Below are 22,672 nucleotides of genomic sequence, written 5' to 3'. Positions count from 1 at the left end.
TATCTGTTATTCTATATATAAATCACCCGAACCCCTCGATTAGATTCCAGTCTGAAACACACTCCCGGGTATATTTATTCTACATATAACCTACCCCGAACCCCTCGATTAGATTCCAGTCTGGAACTCACTCCCAGGTATCTGTCATTCTATATATAAATCACCCAAACGCCTCGATTAGATTCCAGTCTGTAACTCACTCCCAGGTATCTGTTATTCTATACATAAACCCCCGAACCCCTCGATTAGATTCCAGTCTGTAACTCACTCCCAGGTATCTGTTATTCTATATATAAATCACCCGAACGCCTCGATTAGATTCTAGTCTGTAACTCACTCCCGGGTATCTGTTATTCTATATATAATCCATCACAAACCCCTCGATTAGATTCCAGTCTGCAACTCACTCCCAGGTATCTGTTATTCTATAAATAAATCACCAGAACCCCTCGATGAGATTCCAGTCTGTAACTCACTTACGCGTATATGTTATTCTACACATAACCTACCCCAAACCCCTCGATTAGATTCCAGTCTGTAACTCACTACCGGGTATCTGTTATTCTATATATAAACCACCCCGAATCCCTCGATCAGATTCCTGTCAATAACTCATTCCTGGGTACTTGTGATTCTATATATAAACCCCCCTGAACCTCTCGATTAGATTCCAGTCTCTAACTCAGTCCTGGGCATCTGTTATTCTATATAGAAACCCCTCGACTAGGTTCCAGTCTGTAACTCACTCACGGGTATCTGTTATTCTATATATAAACAACCACAAACCCTTCGATTAGATTCCAACCTGTAACTCGCCCCAGGTTATCTGTTATTCTATAGATAAACCACCCCGAATTCCTCGATTAAATTCTAGACTGTAACTCACTACCGGGTGTCTGTTATTCTATGTATAAACCACCGTGAACCCCTCGATTAGATACCAGCCTATAACTCACTCCCGGGTATCTGTTATTCTATATATAAACCACCCTGAACCCCTCGATTAGCTTCCAAGCTGTAATTCACTCCTGGGTAATCATTATTTTATAAATAAACCACCCTGAACCACTCGATAAGACTCCAGTCTGTAACTCACTCCCGGGTATCTGTTATTCAATATATAAACCTCCCTGAACCCCTCGATTAGATTCCATTCTGTAACTCACTCCCGGGTATCTGTTATTCTACATATAAATCACCCGAACCCCTCAATGAGATTCCAGTCTGTCACTCACTCCCGGGTATCTGTTATTCTATATATAAATCACTGGAACCGCTCGATTAGATTCCAGTCTGAAACACACTCCCGGGTATATGTTATTATACATATAACCTACCCCGAACCCCTCGATTAGATTCCAGTCTGTAACTCACTCCCGGGTATCTGTTATCTATATATAAACCACTCCAAACCCCTGGATTAGATTCCAGCCTGTAACTCACTCCTGGGTATCTGTTATTCTATATATAAACCACCCCGAACCCCTTGATTAGATTCCAGTCTGTAACTCACTCCTGGGTACCTGTGATTCCACATATAGATCCCCCTGAACCCCATGATTAGATTCCAGTCTGTAACTCACTCCCGGGTATCTGTTATTCTATATATAAACCGCCCCGAACCCCTCGATTAGATTCGAGCCTGTAACACACTCCCGGGTATCTGTTATTCTATATATAAATCCCCGAATCCCTTGATTAGATTCCAGTCTGTAACTCACTCCCGGGTATCTATTATTCTATACAGAAACCACCACAACCCCTCGATTAGATTCCAGTCTGTAACTCATTCCTGGGTATTTGTTATTCTATATATAAACCCCCGAACCCCTCGATTAGATTCCAGTCTGTAACTCACTCCCAGGTATCTGTTATTCTATATATAAATCACCCAAACGCCTCGATTAGATTCCAGTCTGTAACTCACTCCCGGGTATCTGTTATTCTATATATAAACCCCCGAACCCCTCGATTAGATTCCAGTCTGTAACTCACTCCCAGGTATCTGTTATTCTATATATAAATCACCCGAACACCTCGATTAGATTCTAGTCTGTAACTCACTCCCGGGTATCTGTTATTCTATATATAAACCATCACAAACCCCTCGATTAGATTCCAGTCTGTAACTCACTCCCAGGTATCTGTTATTCTATAAATAAATCACCAGAACCCCTCGATGAGATTCCAGTCTGTCACTCACTTACGCGTATATGTTATTCTACACATAACCTACCTCGAACCCCTCGATTAGATTCCAGTCTGTAACTCACTACCGGGTATCTGATATTCTATATATAAACCACCCCGAATCCCTCGATCAGATTCCTGTCAATAACTCATTCCTGGGTACCTGTGATTCTATATATAAACCCCCCTGAACCTCTCGATTAGATTCCAGTCTCTAACTCAGTCCTGGGTATCTGTTATTCTATATAGAAACCCCTCGACTAGGTTCCAGTCTGTAACTCACTCAAAGGTATCTGTTATTCTATATATAAACAACCACAAACCCTTCGATTAGATTCCAACCTGTAACTCGCCCCCCGGGTATCTGTTATTCTTTTTATAAACCACCTCGAACCCCTCGATTAGATTCCCGTCTGTAACTCACTCCCGGGTATCTGTTATTCTATATATAAACCATCACAAACCCCTCGATTAGATTCCAGTCTGCAACTCACTCCCAGGTATCTGTTATTCTATAAATAAATCACCAGAACCCCTCGATGAGATTCCAGTCTGTCACTCACTCCCAGGTATCTGTTATTCTATATATAAATCACCCAAACCCCTCGATTAGATTCCAGTCTGTAACTCACTCCTGGGTATCAGTTATTCCATATACTAACCACCCCGAACACCTCGATTTGATTCCTGTCAATAACTCACTCTTGGGTACCTGTGATTCTAGATATAAACCCCCCTGAACCCCACGGTTAGATTCCAGTCTGTCACTCATTCCCGGGTATCTGTTATTCTAGATATAAACCACCTCAAACCCCTCGATTAGATTCCAGGCTGTAACTCATTCCCGGGTATCTGTTATTCTAGATATAAACCACCCCAAACCCCTCTGTTAGATTCCAGTCTGTAACCCACTCCCGGGTATCAGTTATTCCATATATTAACCACCCCGAAACCCTCAATTAGATTCCTGTCAATAACTCACTCCTGGGTACCTGTGATTCCATATATAGATCCCCCTGTACCCCACGATTAGATTCCAGTCTGTAACTCATTCCCAAGTATCTGTTATTCTATATATAAACCATCGAAAACCCCTCGATTAGATTCCAGTCTGCAACTCACTCTCGGGTATCTGTTATTCTATAAATAAATCACCCGAACCCCTCGATGAGATTCCAGTCTGTCACTCACTCCCAGGTATCTGTTATTCTATATATAAATCACCCAAACCCCTCGATTAGATTCCAGTCTGTAACTCACTACCGGGTATCTGTTATTCTATATATAAACCACCCCGAATCCCTCGATCAGATTCCTGTCAATAACTCATTCCTGGGTACCTGTGATTCTATATATAAACCCCCCTGAACCTCTCGATTAGATTCCAGTCTCTAACTCAGTCCTGGGCATCTGTTATTCTATACAGAAACCCCTCGACTAGGTTCCAGTCTATAACTCACTCACGGGTATCTGTTATTCTATGTATAAACAACCACAAACCCTTCCATTAGATTCCAACCTGTAACTCGCCCCTGGTTATCTGTTATTCTATATATAAACCGCCCCGAATTCCTCGGTTAAATTCTAGTCTGTAACTCACTACCGGGTGTCTGTTATTCTATGTATAAACCACCGTGAACCCCTCGATTAGATTCCAGCCTGTAACTCACTCCCGGGTATCTATTATTCTATATATAAACTATCCTGAACCCCTCGATTAGCTTCCAAGCTGTAACTCACTCCTGGGTAATCGTTATTATATAAATAAACCACCCTGAACCACTCGATAAGACTCCAGTCTGTAACTCACTCCCGGGTATCTGTTATTCTATATATAAACCATCCTGAACCCCTTGATTAGATTCCAGCCTGTAACTCACTCCCGGGTATCTGTTATTCTATATATATAGATCCCCCTGTACCACACGATTAGATTCCAGTCTGTAACTCACTCCCAGGTACCTGTTATTCAATATATAAACACCCTGAACTCCTTTATTAGATTGCAGTCTGTAACTCACTCTCGGGTATCTTTTATTCTATGTATAAACTACCCCGAACCCCTCGATTAGATTCCAGTCTGTGACCCACTCCCGGGTATCAGTTATTCCATATACTAACCACCCCGAACACCTCGATTTGATTCCTGTCAATAACTCACTCTTGGGTACCTGTGATTCTATATATAAACCCCCCTGAACCCCACGGTTAGATTCCAGTCTGTCACTCATTCCCGGGTATCTGTTATTCTAGATATAAACCACCTCAAACCCCTCTGTTAGATTCCAGTCTGTAACCCACTCCCGGGTATCAGTTATTCCATATATTAACCACCCTGAAACCCTCAATTAGATTCCTGTCAATAACTCACTCCTGGGTACCTGTGATTCCATATATAGATCCCCCTGTACCCCACGATTAGATTCCAGTCTGTAACTCATTCCCGAGTATCTGTTATTCTATATATAAACCATCGAAAACCCCTCGATTAGATTCCAGTCTGCAACTCACTCTCGGGTATCTGTTATTCTATAAATAAATCACCCGAACCCCTCGATGAGATTCCAGTCTGTCACTCACTTACGCGTATATGTTATTCTACATATAACCTATCCCGAGCCGCTCGATTAGATTCCAGTCTGTAACCCACTCCCGGGTATCTGTTATTCTATATATAAATCACCCCGAATCCCTCGATCAGATTCCTGTCAATAACTCACTCCTGGGTACCTGTGATACTATATATAAGCCCCCCCTGAACCTCTCGATTAGATTCCAGTCTCAAACTCACCCCTGAGCATCTGTTATTCTATATAGAAACCCCTCGACTAGGTTCCAGTCTGTAACTCAGTCACGGGTATCTGTTGTTCTATATATAAACCACCCCGAACCCCTCGATTAGATTCCAGTCTCTAATCACTCCCAGGTTTCTGTTCTTCTATATAGGAACCACCCCGAATCCCTCGATTAAATTCTAGTCTGTAACTCACGCCCGGGTGTCTGTTATTCTATCTATAAACCACCCTGAACCCCTTGATTAGATTCCAACCTGTAACTCACTCCTGGGTATCCGTTCTTCTATATATAAATCACCCCGAACCCCTCGATTAGCTTCCAAGCTGTAACTCACTCCTGGGTAATCGTTATTATATCAATAAACCACCCCGAACCCCTCGATTAGATTCCAGTCTGTAACTCACTCCCGAGTGTCTGTTATTCTATAAATAAACCCCCCGAACTCCTCTATTAGATTGCAGTCTGTAACTCACTCTCAGGTATCTTTTATTCTATGTATCAACCACCCCGAACCCCTCGATTAGATTCCAGTCTGTAACTCACTCCTGGGTATGTTATTCCATATATATAAATCCCCTGAACCCCTCGATTAGATTCCAGTCTGTAAACCACTCCCGGATATCAGTTATTCCATATACTAACCACCGCGAACCCCTCGATTAGATTCCTGTCAATAACTCACTCCTGGGTACCTGTGATTCTATATATAAACCCCCCTGAACCCCACGGTTAGATTCCAGTCTGTAACTCACTCCCGGGTATCTGTTATTCTAGATATAAACCACCCCAAACCCCTCGGTTAGGTTCCAGTCTGTAACCCACTCCCGGGTATCAGTTATTCCATATATTAACCACCCCGAAACCCTCGATTACATTCCTGTCAATAACTCACTCCTGGGTACCTGTGATTCCATATATAGATCCCCCGAACCCCTCGATTAGATTCCAGTCTGTAACCCACTCCCGGGTATCAGTTATTCCATTTACTAACCACCCCGAACCCCTCGATTAGATTCCTGTCAATAACTCACTCCTGGGTACTTGTTATTCTATATATAAACCCCCCTGAACCCCACGGTTAGATTCCAGTCTGTAACTCACTCCCGGGTATCTGTTATTCTAGATATAAACCACCCCAAACCCCTCGGTTAGATTCCAGTCTGTAACTCACTCCCGGGTATCTGTTATTCAATATATAAAACACCCCGAACCCCTCGATTAGATTCCAGCCTGTAACTCACTCCCGGGTATCTGTTATTCTATAAACCCCCGAACCCCTTGATTAGATTCCAGTCTGTAACTCACTCCCGGGTATCTGTTTTTCTATATATATAAATCCCCGAACCCCTTGATTAGATTCCAGTCTGTAACTCACTCCCGGGTATCTATTGTTCTATACATAAACCACGCCAACCCCTCAATTAGATTCCAGTCTGTAACTCACTCCTGGGTATCTGCTATTCTATAAATATAAAGCCCCTGAACCCCTCGATTAGATTCCAGTCTGTAACCCACTCCCGGGTATCAGTTATTCCATATACTAACCACCCCGAACCCCTCGATTAGATTCCTGTCAATACCTCACTCCTGGGTACCAGTGATTCTATATATAAAACCCCCTGAACCCCACGGTTCGATTCCAGTCTGTAATACACTCAAGGGTATCTGTTATTCTATATATAAACCACCCCAAACCCCTCGATTAGATTCTAGGCTGTAGCTCACTCCCGGGTATCTGTTATTCTATATCTGAACCACCCCGAATCCCTCGATTAAATTCTAGTCTGTAACTCACTCCCGGGTGTCTGTTATTCTCTATCTAAACGACCCTGAACCCCCTCGATTAGATTCCAGCCTGTAACTCACTCCCGGGTATCTGTTATTCTATATATAAACCATCCTGAACCCCTCGATTAGATTCCAGTCTCTAATCACTCCCGGGTATCTGTTATTCTATATATAAATCACCCTGAACCCCTCGATTAGATTCCAGTCTCTAATCACTCCCGGGTATCTGTTATTCTATATATGAACCACCCCGAATCTCTCGATTAAATTCTAGTCTGTAACTCACTCCCGGGTGTATGTTATTCTCTAACTAAACCACCCTGAACCCCTCGATTAGATTCCAGCCTGTAACTCACTCCCGGGTATCTGTTATTCTATATATAAACCATCCTGAACCCCTCGATTAGATTCCAGTCTATAATCACTCCCGGGTATCTGTTATTCTATATATAAATCACCCTGAACCCCTCGATTAGATTCCAGTCTCTAATCACTCCCGGGTATCTGTTATTCTATATATGAACCACCCCGAATCCCTCGATTAAATTCTAGTCTGTAACTCACTCCCGGGTGTATGTTATTCTCTAACTAAACCACCCTGAACCCCTCGATTAGATTCCAGCCTGTAACTCACTCCCGGGTATCTGTTATTCTATATATAAACCACCCCAAACCCCTCGATTAGATTCTAGGCTGTAGCTCACTCCCGGGTATCTGTTATTTTATATATAAATCACCCTGAACCCCTCGATTAGATTCCAGTCTCTAATCACTCCCGGGTATCTGTTATTCTATATATGAACCACCATGAATCCCTCGATTAAATTCTAGTCTGTAACTCACTCCCGGGTGTATGTTATTCTCTAACTAAACCACCCTGAACCCCTCGATTAGATTCCAGCCTGTAACTCACTCCCGGGTATCTGTTATTCTATATATAAACCACCCCAAACCCCTCGATTAGCTTCCAGTCTGTAACTCACTCCTGGGTATCTGTTATTCTATATATATAAATTCCCTGAACCCCCGATTAGATTCCAATCTGTAACCCACTCCCGGGTATCAGTTATTCCAGAAACTAACCACCCCGAACCCCTCGATTAGATTCCTGTCAATAACTCACTCCTGGGTACCTGTGATTGTAGATATAAACCCCACTGAACCCCACGGTTAGATTCCTGTCTGTAACTCACTCCCGGGTATCTGTTATTCGATACATAAACCACCCTGAACTCCTCGATTAGATTCAAATCTGTAACTCACTCCCGGGTATCTGTTATTCTATATATAAACCACCCCGAACCCCTCGATTACATTCCAGTCTGCAACTCACTCCCGGTTATCTGTTATTCTATATATAAACCACCCCGAACCCCTCGATTAGATTCCAGCCTGTACCTCACTCCCAGGTGTATCTGTTATTCTATATATAAACCACCCCGAACCCCTTGATTAGATTCCAGTCTGTAACTCACTCCCGGGGGTATCTGTGAATCTATCAGTCGGTGAAGGTTTGCCACGTGTACGAGGGCTGACCTTTTTGGTAGGCGGCGGGTTCCTGTGATCCCTGTCCCCGTTGTGCCGGCTCTGATCGTGCTCCGAGCTCTCAGCCCTCCTCGGCCCCTCGCACGGCGAGCTGGGCCTGCTCTCCTCGGGTTTCCGCTTTTCCAGCCGCTTCCGCTGGCTGTCTGTTCGCTCGGGGGGCTTCGGCACTGCGTCCTGCTCGGGAGGAAAGAGTGAGGGCGTTAAAACGGGTCAGGGGCCAGGGGAGCAGCGTCACGCTGCGTCATTACAGTTCCACGGCTTCCCGCGACCAAACCCGTCGCAAATCCACGTACTCTTCAGTGCTCCTTTCGACGGGAGACAGTCCAGGAATTCCGACAGTTCTGCAACATGATAAAGACAGCAGCAGAAGGCGACCATTCAGCCCCTTGGGTCTGCCCTGCCGTGCAATACAACCCTGGCTGACCTCCCGCCTCAACTCCGCTCCCGCCCCCTGCCCCTCCATTCCTGGAGAGACCAAAAATCCCAGTCTGGAATATCCTCAGTGACGGGGCATCCGCCAGCCTCTGTGGCAGAGAATTCCAAAGATTCACCACCCTCCGAGTGAAGACATTTCTCGTCTCAGCCCAAAATGGCCGAGCCCTTCTCCAGAGACCGTGCAACTCCCTCCGTGTTCTCGATTCCACAGCCGGGGGCTGCTTTGTTTGGTTGGGGCGCAGGGGCGGGGTGGTATGGCAGGAAAACAACCTCTCAGTGCCTACCCTCCGAGAATTTTACACGTTTCAATAAACTCATCAAGCCTGCTCAGAAACATGTTTCAATCAGTTGACCCCCTTCCTTTCCTGAACTCCTGGGAGTACAGTCCCGTTCTGCTCAATCGTTTCCAATCAGAAGATCTCACTCGGCCAGAGAATGGGAGACAGGCTGCCACATTCCCCTCATGAGCACAACTTTCACATCCCAAAAAGGATTCTCGTTGCCCCCATGGCTTGTCTCTGCTCAGGCAGTATTGAACCCGTAGCACTCTCCACGGACCAGAATCAATCTCCAAACTAATCCCACTGCCCCGCTCTCTCCCCATAGCCCTGTATCAATCCCCAAACTAATCCCACTGCCCCGCTCTCTCCCCATAGCCCTGTATCAATCCCCAAACTAATCCCACTGCCCCGCTCTCTCCCCATAGCCCTGTATCAATCCCCAAACTAATCCCACTGCCCCGCTCTCTCCCCATAGCCCTGTATCAATCCCCAAACTAATCCCACTGCCCCGCTCTCTCCCCATAGCCCTGTATCAATCCCCAAACTAATCCCACTGCCCCGCTCTCCCCCCACAGCCCTGTATCAATCCCAAACTAATCCCACTGCCCCGCTCTCTCCCCATAGCCCTGTATCAATCCGCAAACTAATCCCACTGCCCCACTCTCTCCACATAGCCCTGTATCAGTCCCAAACTAATCCCACTGCCCCGCTCTCTCCCCATAGCCCTGTATCAATCCGCAAACTAATCCCACTGCCCCACTCTCTCCACATAGCCCTGTATCAGTCCCAAACTAATCCCACTGTCCCGCTCTCTCCCCATAGCCCTGTATCAGTCCCAAACTAATCCCACTGTCCCGCTCTCCCCATAGCCCTGTATCAATCCCAAACTAATCCCACTGCCCTGCTCTCTCCCCGTAGCCCTGTATCAGTCCCAAACTAATCCCACTGCCCTGCTCTCTCCCCGTAGCCCTGTATCAATCCCCAACTAATCCCACTGCCCCACTCTCTCCCCATAGCCCTGTATCAATCCCAAACTAATCCCACTGCCCCGCTTTCTCCCCATAGCCCTGAATCAATCCCCAAACTAATCCCACTGCCTCGCTCTCTCCCCAAACTAATCCCACTGCCTCGCTCTCTCCCCATAGCCCTGTATCAATTCCCAAACTAATCCCACTGCCCCGCTCTCCCGATAGCACTGTATCAATCCCCAAACTAATCCCACTGCCCCGCTCTCCCCTGATAGCCCAGTATCAATCCCCAAACTAATCCCACTGCCCCGCTCTCCCCTGATAGCCCTGTATCCATCATGACAGTACAGCCGTTCACCCCGGAGTGCAGGCAGGCAGCTGCAGTCGAGCGATGCCCAAGCATCGCTCATTCCCAAGCCGGCGGCGGGACAGAACCTCAGGCCCAGGACAAACCGGAGAACGCCCCCGCTCTTCCGCCCATCGCGGTTACCAATTGGCCAACGGCCCTGCTTTTCCTGTCGACGTTCCTGCCCTCGATAGGCGAGCGCCAAGCGCGATTTCAAAACTTGTGGGTGACACACAAGTCGGAAGCATTACGAACTCGGAGGGGGGGATGGTGGGGGGTTAGTGGACGACTTCCAGAGCGCACAGACAGACAGGAATGGACAGACTATGGCAGACCAGATTTAACGCAGAAAAGCATGAAGTGGCACATTTGGGTAGGAAAAGCCTGGAAAGAAAATATCAATATCAAGTCAAGAGTACAATTCTGAAGTGAGTGAGGGGCTACATGAGCATAAATCATTAAAGGTGGCAGGACAGGTTGAGAACGAGGTTAATAAAACATACAGTATCCTGGGCTTTATCAATAGGAGGGTAGAGTACAAGAGCCAAGGAGGTTATGTTGAACCTGCATAAGGCATTAGTTCGATCTCAGCTGGAGTGTTGCGTCTAGCTCTGGGCTCCGCACTTTAGGAAGGGTGTGAAGGCTTTAGAGAGAGTGCGGAAAAGATTCACAAGGTTGGTTCCAGGGATGAGGAACTTCAGTGACATGTACAGACTGGAGAAGTTGGGACTGTTCTCCGCAGAGAAGGTCGAGAGGAGATTTGATCGGGGTGTTCAAAAGCACGAGGGGGTCTGGGGCAGAGTGGATCGGGAGAAACTGTTCCCACTGTTGGGGCGGGGGGAAGGATCAAGAACCAGAGGGACACAGATTGAAGGCGATGGGTAAAAGCAGACACGGGGGAGAAACTTTTTCACGCAGGGAGTGGTCAGGATCTGGGATGCGCTGCCCAAGAACGTCGGGGAAGGCAGGGTCAGTCGTGGCTTTCAAGAGGGAATAGGGCTGTCACTGGGAGAGAGGACAGCTTTGCAGAGCTAACTGGGAGGGGTGAGATGCCCTCACAGGGGGCAGACATGAAGGTGATGGGCTGAACGACCTGGCTGCATTGTAAACCATTTTAACACAGCCAGCTACTGAACAGAGAGCTGAATCCCCAGCTTTACAAAGCTTTGGTAGTATAAAAGCATTTGAGAACTGAACAAACTCAAACCGATAACGTATGATTCATGGACCTGAATGCAAAACGCAGGGTGCCATTCAGTTTTATTCCATAACTTCAGGAAACCTGCATTTTTGCAAAGTGCTGTAATTATCTGCGTGCTTAAATGTTCCTAATTGTGCAATCCTTTTGTTAGCTCATACTTTATTTTTATTTCAATGAAGCATTACAAACGATGACAACTTGTTTGCTTCTCGTAGTCACGACTCGATAACCGGTCAACCTGACGGTTTTTCATCTGTCTGTCCAACGGGGGTAGTGGGGGGAGGGAGGGAGGGGGTGTCACTTAAAAAAGCAAAGGAAAGGTGACACAAACAGTTGTCGAATGCACGCTGCTGCATTGCTGTTCACACCTCAGTCCCAAACCACCACAACTGCGTGGAGGTGTTGGAAGCGGTGGTTGCCAGGTGAGAGCACGGCTCAGCAGACTGGAGAGCTGGTTTGAGAGAGGTGGGTGTGCAAAGGCGTTGGGGGAGGGAGGAGAGAGGAGACAAGCAATGATGAGCGGCCACACAGACGGGCAGATGACTGCTCACCCCACGGGCAGGTGACTGCTCACCCCGCCCCCCCACCCCGCCCCCAGCAAGCCTGCCTGGTTACGTGGCCCGTACCGCTCCAGCTCAGGCGTGTTGCCGGCCTACCGGACGCCCGATCTTGTCACTCATTATGTCGACAAACGTGCTCGTGAAGTCATCCAAACGGGGCTGGCGGGGGGGTGCGGTGGGGGTGGGGAGGTGGAATAAAAACCACACAGGGCTCCGACCGTACTTCAACTCTGGTCAGTTGCAAGAGCTTTCAAGTGAACATTTTCTGGCCCCCTCGTCACTGTCACACATCCTGGCGTGGAACAGGGTTAGGAACAGGTCAGGCGGTGGGGGAGAGGCTGATAGGACCCAGAAGAGATTGGGGTGGGGGGGATGCGGTGGGGTGGCCAAAATCACCATGTTTGAAACTTGGGTGGTTATGGGGAGGTAGGATGGACGTTCGTTGGTCTGCTACATGCGTCAGGATACGCGGGTAGTGTTCCAAGTCGCTCCCATCGATCGGTGGCAGTCGACAACGATCAGCCTTTAGCTAGCACCTTGATCGCCCTGAGGCACCGCACAGGAGTGTCAGTCAGGCCAAGGGGGGGACTTGACAGGGTGGATGCGGAGAGGACGTCTCCTCTTGGGGGAGCACCTAGAACTAGAGGGCTCACTGTTTAAAAGTAAGGATTCGCCCATTTAAAACGGAGGTGAGGAGAAAATCTCTCTCTCAGGGGGTCGTGAGTCTTTGGAACTCCCCTCCTGAAAAGGCGGGCGGGAGCAGAGCCTTTGGATATTTTTAAGGCAGAGGTGCATTGCTCGATAAGCAAAGGGGGGTGAAAGGTCATCGGGATTAGACGGGTGTGCGCCGTCGAGGTTACAATCAGGTCAGCCGTGATCTGATTGAATGGCGGAGCAGGCTAGAGGGGCCGAGTGGCCTACTCCTGCTCTAAGTTGGTCAGTATCGGGTCAGGTGGCCCAAGCTCGGCCAGATAGATAGATTTTGATGGGGCATCTTAGGGCCGGGGGGGGGGGGGGAGGGTGGGTGGGGAGATGGTGGGGGGAGGAGGGCCCAGCAGCCGAAGGCGAAGTGATGGAGGCTGGAAAAAAAAGTGACGCAAGAGGCCAGGATTGGAGAGGCGCAGAGATGTCACAAGGTTGAAGTCGGGGGTGGGGGGGGCTGCAGGTAGTGATATAGATTGGGGGCGGGGGGAGGCGAGAACTGGCGTTCTTGAGGGGTCTGACTGTGGCATCAGTCTGCCGTGTGGAACTGAGCTGCCTCGCCCACCTCCTTCGCAGCAGTGGGCGCACTTTGAGCGACGGGGCTTCCTTCGATGTCAAGCAGCCGAGGGCACCCTTCACCCCCACCCCCCCCCCACCCTCCCACCGAGAGGCAGGTTCTCACTACCTCTTCTCCCCCCCTCCCCCTCGAGACGAGACACCGCGAAGCAAAAAACGCAGCGCACACTTTGCTCCTTTGACCGAGCCACAGAGGAAGTGGCCAAGAGGTTGCTCAGTCTGCCACGGCTCCAGTCAGCTTCCTCCCCTGTCTCGCATCTTTAAGGTGCGCGACAACCACCATCACGAGAAAGGAGTAAAGAGGGGGTCCGTCGCAAGGTGCCGAGAGTCCTGCTCCTGCTGGGCAGGCAGGCTCAAGAGGGAACTGTTTAAAAAGGGAGAACGTTTCCGAGGTCTCTGCCCACCATCCCCACGCCCCGACTGAAGTGCAATTAACATTCACTAGCATTTCTCTGCCACCTTGAGTTCTCCCCCAAAACCTTGCAGCCTTGGCTCCTCTTTTCAAACAGCCAGGAGAGGCACAAGGGGCTGAATGGCCGCAAGGTTCCCGGCAATTCCAAGACCCAGAAACTTCTGCAAAAGATTTGGTGGGGGGGGGGTGCTGAGATACATCTGGAGACAGGCAGAGGCTATTCGTCCCATCGTGTCTCTGCTGGCTCTTAGAAGCTGTCCAATTAATGCCACCTTCCTGCCCCTTTCCTCAAGCCTGGGAGGGTTGAAGAGAGAGGGCGCTCGAGGGGGTGGGGGGGGGGTGGGGGGGGGGGGGGGGGGGGGTGGTGTGTGTGGAAGAGAGAGGGCGCTCGAGGGGGGCAGGGGTGAAAGAGAGAGGGCGCTCGAGGTGGGGGTGGAAGGGAGAGGGCGCTCGAGGGGTGGGGGGGGGTGGAAGAGAGAGGGCGCTCGAGGGGGGCAGGGGTGAAAGAGAGAGGGCGCTCGAGGTGGGGGTGGAAGGGAGAGGGCGCTCGAGGTGGGTGTGGAAGAGAGAGGGCGCTCGAGGTGGGGGTGGAAGGGAGAGGGCGCTCGAGGGGGGTGTGGAAGAGAGAGGGCGCTCGAGGTGGGGGTGGAAGGGAGAGGGCGCTCGAGGTGGGGGTGGAAGGGAGAGGGCGCTCGAGGTGGGGGTGGAAGGGAGAGGGCGCTCGAGGGGGGAGTTGAGCAGGTTGGGCCTGTAACATTGGAGTTTTGAAGAATGACAGGCGACCTTATTGAGACAGATAAGAGTCAGCAATGGCAGGAGTTTCTGGGAGTGATTTGGGAGACACAGCAAAAATTCATCCCTAGGAAGAAGAAGCATACTAAAGAGAGGACAAGGCAACCACGGCTGACAAGGGAAGTCAGGGACAGCATAAAAGCTAAAGAGAAAGCATACAATGCGGTGAAGAGCAGTGGGAAACCAGGGGATTGGGAAGCCTACAAAGACCAACAGAGGACAACTAAAAAAGAAATAAGGAGGGAGAAGATTAACTATGAGGGTAAACTAGCCAGTAATATAAAAGAAGATTGCAAGACTTTTTTTAGATATATGAAGGGTAAGAGAGAGGCAAAAGTGGACAATGGGCCGCTGGAAGATGACGCTGGAGAAGTAGTAGTGGGGAACAAAGAAATGGCGGAGGAACTGAATAGGTACTTTGCGTCAGTCTTCACGGTGGAAGACACGAGTGACATCCCCAAAGTTCAAGAGAGTCGGGGGGCAGAGGTGAGTATGGTGGCCATTACCAAGGAGAAGGTGCTAGGAAAACTGAAAGGTCTGAAGGTGGATAAATCACCTGGACCAGGTGGATTACACCCCAGAGTTCTGAAGGAGATAGCTGAAGAGATAGTGGAGGCGTTAGTGGTGATCTTTCAGGAATCACTGGAGTCAGGGAGGGTCCCAGAGGACTGGAAAATCACTAATGTAACCCCCCTGTTTAAGGGAGTGAGGCAAAAGACGGGAAATTACAGGCTGATTAGCCTGACCTCAGTCGTTGGTAAGATTTTAGAGTCCATTATTAAGGATGAGATTTCAGAATACTTGGAAGTGCATGGTAAAATAGGGCAAAGTCAGCATGGTTTCATCAAGGGGAGGTCATGCCTGACAAATCTGTTAGAATTCTTTGAGGAGGTAACGAGTAGGTTAGACAAAGGAGAACCAACGGATGTTATCTACTTGGACTTCCAGAAGGCCTTTGACAAGGTGCCACACAGGAGGCTGCTCAGTAAGATAAGAGCCCATGGTGTTAGAGGCAAGGTACTAGAATGGATAGAAGATTGGCTGTCTGGCAGGAGGCAGAGAGTGGGGATAAGGGGGTCCTTCTCAGGATGGCGGCCGGTGACTAGTGGAGTTCCGCAGGGGTCTGTGTTGGGACCACAACTTTTCACTTTATACTTTAATGATCTAGATGAAGGAACTGAGGGCATCCTGGCTAAGTTTGCAGATGATACAAAGATAGGTGGAGGAACAGGTAGTATTGAGGAGGTGGGGAGGCTGCAGAAGGATTTGGACAGGTTAGGAGAATGGGCAAAGAAGTGGCAGATGGAATACAACGTGGGGAAGTGTGAGGTCATGCACTTTGGTAGGAAGAATAGAGGCACAGACTATTTTCTAAATGGGGAGAGAATTCAGAAATCTGGACTGCAAAGGAACTTGGGAGTCATAGTCCAGGATTCTCTTAAGGTTAACTTGCAGGTTGAGTCGGTAGTTAGGAAGGCAAATGCAATGTTGGCATTTATTTCGAAAGGACTAGGATATAAAAGCAGGGATGTGCTGCTGAGGCTTTATAAGGCTCTGGTCAGACCACAGTTAGAATATTGTGAGCAATTTTGGGCCCCGTATCTCAGGAAGGATGTTCTGGCCCTGGTGAGGGTCCAGAGGAGGTTCACGAGAACGATCCCAGGAATGAAAGGCTTAACATATGAGGAACGTTTGAGGACTCCGGGTCTATACTCGATGGAGTTTAGAAGGATGAGGGGGGATCTGATTGAAACTTACAGAATACTGAAAGGCCTGGATAGAGTGGACGTGGGGAAGATGTTTCCATTAGTAGGAGAGACTAGGACCCGAGGGCACAGTCTCAGAGTAAAGGGAAGACCTTTTAGAACAGAGATGAGGAGAAACTTCTTTAGCCAGAGAGTGGTGAATCTATGGAATTCATTGCCACAGAAGGCTGTGGAGGCCAGGTCATTGAGTGTATTTAAGACCGAGATAGATAGGTTCTTGATTGGTAAGGGGATCAAAGGTTACGGGGAGAAGGCGGAGAATGGGGTTGAGAAACTTATCAGCCATGATTGAATGGCGGAGCAGACGCGATGGGCCGAATGGCCTAATTACTGCTCCTATGTCTTATGGTCTTATTCTGAGGTGGGGGCTGGACAGGGTGGATGATGAGAGGATGGTTCCCCCTCGGTGTGGGGAGGGGGGGGGGGGAAAGAGACAGCAAAGTGGAGTTGAGGTCACAATCATGTCGGCCATGATCTTATCGAACGGGGGAGCAGGATCGAGGGGCCGAATGGCCCACACCTGCTCCCAGTTTCTTCTGACCGGATTGCAGCGCATTGGTGAAAATCTGGAACTTTCTCCCCACACAGGCCTGGTGAAAATTTGAAATGGATAGATTTTGGTCAGGCAGGAGTAATGAACCGTCATGGATGAGAAATGCAATGTAAAAGACAGGTCGCATTGCTTGACAGTGCAGCCAAGAGGTGGAACAGCCTCTCTCCTGTTTCTCCATTGAGGGGGGGGGAAGGTGAGCAGACGATTGTCAGCAAGCATCCTGTCATCAGTTAGTCAGCAGCCCTTTGGAAACCTTTTTTGAACCGACAATCCCAAAAATGCCAAGCTAACAGTCAAGACACTTCAGCTCCCTGCCACACACGCACACAGTAATCTCACAGTTGTAAATGGTACAACCTTTGCTCCAATGGGTTAAATCGCAAGAGAAGCTGATGGGGGTTAGAAGGTGGACATCCCTCGCATGCATCATGTTTGAAAATACACCTCCTTTTGTACGCTTAAAACCTACGCAAGCCCTGTCTGATAAGCCACACTGTTGCGTCAGACGTCTAATGGGCCGTGCCTATGTAAACAGGTCACGCTGCAGTTACACCCTCCAGCCAGTGGTGCCGCTGCACCGAAGCGATAGTGTTGCCGAAGTGCCGGAAGGCAGAACTTTCGAGGCTTCAAAACAGAGGCTGCGTTATGTCCGTGTGCCGAGGAAAAGCAACAACTGTCCTTTAACCCGTGGCACTGAAGATCACACGTCCTTGCAAAGCCATCGACTTTGGGAGCTCATCGACTGAGTCAAACACATCTAAACTGCCATCTTTAATATGCTTCCAGCCAGCCAACGCAGGCCTCAAGCGCAATCACATGCATTTAAGTAGCGCCTTTTAAAGCTGGCGCAAATCACTTCACAGGGGCATGACTCAGAAAAGGCATCGACACCTCGCCAGGTAGTGATGTTAGGGTCAGGTGACCAAAGGTTTGGTCGGGAGGTCACTTTTAAGAAGGCTCTTCAAGGAGGAAGGCGAGGGAGAGGGGTGGAGCCATTTAAGGAGGGAATTCCAGAGCTCAGGCACCCCAAACCCCCACCCTCCTCGATGCAGCTGAAGGCAAGGTCGCCAATGATGGAGCGATGGGAACCGGGGGATGCTCAAAAGGGTGGAATTGGAGGAGCGCAGAGGTCTCGGAGGGTCGTCGGGGCTGGAGGAGGTTAGAGAGATAGGGAGGGTCGTCAGGACTGGAGGAGATTACAGAGATAGGGAGGGTTGTAGGGACTGGAGGAGGTTACAGAGATAGGGAGGGTTGTAGGGGCTGGAGGAGGTTACAGAGATAGGGAGAGTTGTAAGGGCTGGAGGAGGTTACAGAGATAGGAAGGGTTGTAGGATCTGGAGGAGGTTACAGAGATAGGGAGGGTTGTACGGGCTGGAGGAGGTTACAGAGATAGGGAGGGGTGTCGGGGCTGAAGGAGGTTACAGAGACAGGGAGGGGTGTCGGGGCTGGAGGAGGTTACAGAGACAGGGAGGGGTGTCGGGGCCGAAGGAGGTTACAGAGATAGGGAGGGGTGTAGGGGCTGGAGGAGGTTACAGAGATAGGGAGGGTTGTACGGGCTGGAGGAGGTTACAGAGATAGGGAGGGGTGTAGGGGCTGGAGGAGGTTACAGAGACAGGGAGGGGTGTCGGGGCTGGAGGAGGTTACAGAGATAGGGAGGGGTGTAGGGGCTGGAGGAGGTTACAGAGACAGGGAGGGTTGTAGGGGCTGGAGGAGGTTACAGAGACAGGGAGGGGTGTCGGGGCTGAAGGAGGTTACAGAGACAGGGAGGGGTGTCGGGGTTGGAGGACGTCACAGAGATAGGGAGGGTTGTCGGGACTGGAGGACGTTACTACGATAGGGAGGGTTGTAGGGGCTGGAGGAGGTTAGAGAGATACAGCATAACGACTGTTCGGAAGATCTTGGATACCCCAGCTAGTTACTGATGAAAGATCTGGGTTTGGGCATGGGGAGTGGTGGTAGGGGGTATGAGGGAGGGAATACATCCTGAACAGAAAGAGGCACTGCCCAGTCTTTTCTATTCATTCACATAATGTGGGTGTCACTGGCTGGGTCCAGCATTTGTTGGCCATCACTAATTGCCCCTTGGGAAGGTGGTGGGTGAGCTGACTTCTTGAGCCACTGCAGTCCCCATGTGGTGTAGGTACACCCACAGTACTGTTAGGGAGGGGGTTCCAGGATTTGGACCCAGCGACAGTGAAGGAACAGCTGATATATTTCCAAGTCGGGATGCTGAGTGGCTCGGAGGGGAACTTCCAGGTGGTGGGGTGCCCTTGTCCTTCTAGATGGTAGAGGTCGTGGGTTTGGGCGGCGCTGTCGAAGGAGCCTTGGCGAGTTGCTGCAGCGCATCTTGTAGATGGTACACACACTGCTGCCACTGTGCATCGGTGGTGGAGGGAGTTTAGGAAGTCCCTATGGAATCTGACACTAGTACAGTTCCAGCTGGTTGATTCCAGATCTTAGCAGCCTTCTGCGTGAAGAAATTCAACATCATCTATCCACGAATTCTTTTGCCAATTATCTTACACCCATGACCTTGGGGTACCAGGCCATGAAAACAGTTCCTCTCCACTTATGCAGTCAAAAGCCACAACCGTAATTTTGAACACCTCTATCAAATCTCACTTTTACCTCTGGGGGAAGGATCGAGAAGCAGAGGGACACAGATTGAAGGCGATTGGTAAAAGGAGCGACGGAGACACGAGGACAAACTTCAAGCAGCGAGGGGTTAGGATCTGGAAAGCACTGCCTGAGAGTGTGGGGGAGGGAGTGTCAATCGAGGGGTTAGGATCTGGAACGCGCTGCCTGAAAGTGTGGGGGAGGGAGGGTCAATCGAGGGGTTGGGATCTGAAACGCGCTGCCTGAAAGTGTGGGGGAGGGAGGGTCAATCGAGGGGTTAGGATCTGGAACGCGCTGCCTGAAAGTGTGGGGGAGGGAGGGTCAATCGAGGGGTTGGGATCTGAAACGCGCTGCCTGAGAGTGTGGGGGAGGGAGAGTCAATCGAGGGGTTAGGATCTGGAATGCGCCGCCTGAGAGTTGAGGAGGGAGGGTCAATCAAGGGGTTAGCATCTGGAACGCACTGCCTGAGAGCGTGGAGGAGGGAGGGTCAATCGAGGGGGTTAGGATCTGGAACGCGCTGCCTGAGAGTGTGGGGGAGGGTCAATCGAGGGGTTAGGATCTGGAACGTGCTGCCTGAGAGTGTGGGGGAGGGAGGGTCAATCGAGGGGTTAAGATCTGGAACGCACTGCCTGAGAGTGTGGGGGAGGGAGGGTCAATCGAGGGGTTAGGATCTGGAACGCGCTGCCTGGGTGTGTGTGGGGGAGGGAGGGTCAATCGAGGGGTTAGGATCTGGAATGCGCTGCCTGGGTGTGTGTGGGGGAGGGAGGGTCAATCGAGGGGTTAGGATCTGGAATGTGCTGCCTGAGAGTGTGGGGGAGGGAGGGTCAATCGAGGGTTTAGGATCTGGAACGCGCTGCCTGAGAGTGTGGAGGAGGGAGGGTCAATCGAGGGGTTAGGATCTGGAACGCGCTGCCTGATAGTGTGGGGGAGGGAGTGTCAATTGGGGCGTTTGAGGGAGAATGGGGTTGTTATCGGGAAAAGAAGAATGTGCAGGGGAGAAGGCGTGGTGGTGGAGGGGTGGCGGGGGTAGGAATGTCATGAGGTGTGTTGCTCATTCGAAGAGCCAACAAAGACAGATCAGGCTGAATGGGCTCCTTCTGCACTATAACAAATCTGTGATTCGCTGGACAAGAAACCCAACTTCTCCAGTCTCTCCACGTGACTGAATTCCTTGGCAACTTTCTCAGCGGGAGCTCCACAATCCTGCTGCCCTCAACATCGAGATGCTTCTCCAGAGCTCCCTGCTTGGCTTCCCTGGGTGACTGACCTCGTCACGATGGCCCGCACGGTCGTGCTCTCACTCGAAGTCGCAAGGCCGCAGACTTCGATTCCCCGTCCAGGACTCGGCCGCATTCTTGCCGCCGGCACTCCGCTGCAGTGCCGATCGGAGTGCTGCACGGCCACAAGCGCTGCTGCGCTCGACAGCCCGCAACGCTACTGGAGGCAGGGCAAGGCACTCTGCTTGTGGCCTCCTCCGACACGACGAGACCAAGTCACCTCTAACAGCAACACGTCCCCTTTGTGCCCTTCTGGCTGCGTGCAGGATCTTGCTCTGTGCAAACAGCATTGCTGTACTCGTCTGCACCACAACAGCTAGCGCACAGAGGGGACGTCCACCGGCAGCCAAGTGCTATGGGATGTGCAGAGGACTTGTTGGCAGTGTGTGAACATATGAAGTGGCTCCTCTAACCACTGGGTTGTCCAATGAGTCCAAGGCAGGGCAATATTTATAGCAGTCAGTATATTTGATCATCAGGGCCAATTTTTAAAAAAGGAGTCCCTACGAACTACAGCAAGAAGTCGATTTTAAAAAACGAGCAACTACTAACTAGAGCAAACAATCCATTTAAAAAAAGAGCCTCTACGAACTACAGCAAACAGTCCATTTAAAAAAGGAGCCTCTACGAACTACAGCAAACAGTCCATTTAAAAAAGGAGCCTCTACGAACTCCAGCAAACAGTCCATTTAAAAAAAGGAGCCTCTACGAACTCCAGCAAACAGTCCATTTAAAAAAGGAGCCTCGACAAACTCCAGCAAACAGTCCATTTAAAAAAGGAGCCTCAACAAACTCCAGCAAACAGTCCATTTAAAATAGGAGCCTCTACAAACTCCAGCAAACAGTCCATCTAAAATAGGAGCCTCTACAAACTCCAGCAAACAGTCCATTTAAAATAGGAGCCTCTACAAACTCCAGCAAACAGTCCATTTAAAATAGGAGCCTCTACAAACTCCAGCAAACAGTCGATTTAAAATAGGAGCCTCTACAAACTCCAGCAAACAGTCCATCTAAAATAGGAGCCTCTACAAACTCCAGCAAGCAGTCGATTTAAAATAGGAGCCTCTACAAACTCCAGCAAACAGTCCATTTAAAAAAGGAGCCTCTATAAACTCCAGCAAACAGTCCATCTAAAAAAGGAGCCTCTACAAACTTTAAAGGACTATTAACATCAGCAAAAAAAGGGTTCCTTTTTTTAAAGAAAGGGTCACTACAAACTGCATTAAACAAGAGCCTATTTACAAAACGACAGCAAGGTCTCCAATAAACGTAGAACTTTTATTACTGCCCTTCAGGAAAACACTGAGCGAGTTGCCCCGTACAAACTGCGAGCGGACAGCCAGACCCGGCCTCCTTGCAAATGGGGTTTGCAGGCGTGTTGGACAGGCAGAGTTTGGCAAATTCTCTCCGCTCTGGCCGGGAACAACGGCACGCCATTCTACGCAGCAAGGAATGGGAGGCACTTTTTTCTGCACATGTGACTTGCGCTTGGAAAGAGGCCAGGGTGGGGGGAAAAGAGGGAAAGGGTTACCTGCAGCAGGTCATTCCGGCTTATTCTGGACCCCCTCTGTGCGCAGAGATACGAGGCAGCCCTTCAGTGACCGTTCGCTGAACAAGGCGGGAGATATCCAGCTGACCAACCCGAGACTGCAACTGAGGTCACTTTGTGACGGGTGACACAGAAATCGCACCAGCCCCACATTGGGTGGGGGGGAGGGGGGGTGCTGTGCGCAGGGTTTCGTGCCAATCTGTTATTTTTTTTAAACCGAGTTCTCACAGCAGTGAGGCAATCGCTAACGTCCAGTAATAGGGTTGGGGTCAGGGCTGTAACACACAAGTTCCAGAACGGTTACAGGCACGGGAGGAGG

The 22,672-nt window shown here is 49.8% G+C and overlaps 1 protein-coding gene across 1 annotated transcript in view; it reads right to left on the bottom strand.

Moving 5' to 3' along the window:
* LOC144676485 (autism susceptibility gene 2 protein homolog) overlaps window positions 1-22,672 on the bottom strand; it is a gene marked incomplete at its 3' end in the record, with an annotated part of 54,449 nt that overhangs the window by 16,364 nt on the left and 15,413 nt on the right. Inside the window, exon 2 of the mRNA XM_078536888.1 lies at window positions 8,311-8,493. Within this exon, the coding sequence (XP_078393014.1) occupies window positions 8,311-8,493 (183 nt within the window). The remainder of the gene's footprint in view (window positions 1-8,310; window positions 8,494-22,672) is intronic.

Source organism: Cetorhinus maximus, unplaced genomic scaffold, assembly GCF_964194155.1.
Source record: "Cetorhinus maximus unplaced genomic scaffold, sCetMax3.hap1.1 HAP1_SCAFFOLD_1631, whole genome shotgun sequence".
In the NCBI taxonomy this organism is placed as follows: Eukaryota; Metazoa; Chordata; class Chondrichthyes; order Lamniformes; family Cetorhinidae; genus Cetorhinus; species Cetorhinus maximus.
This window is presented reverse-complemented; position numbering and strand designations above follow the sequence as displayed.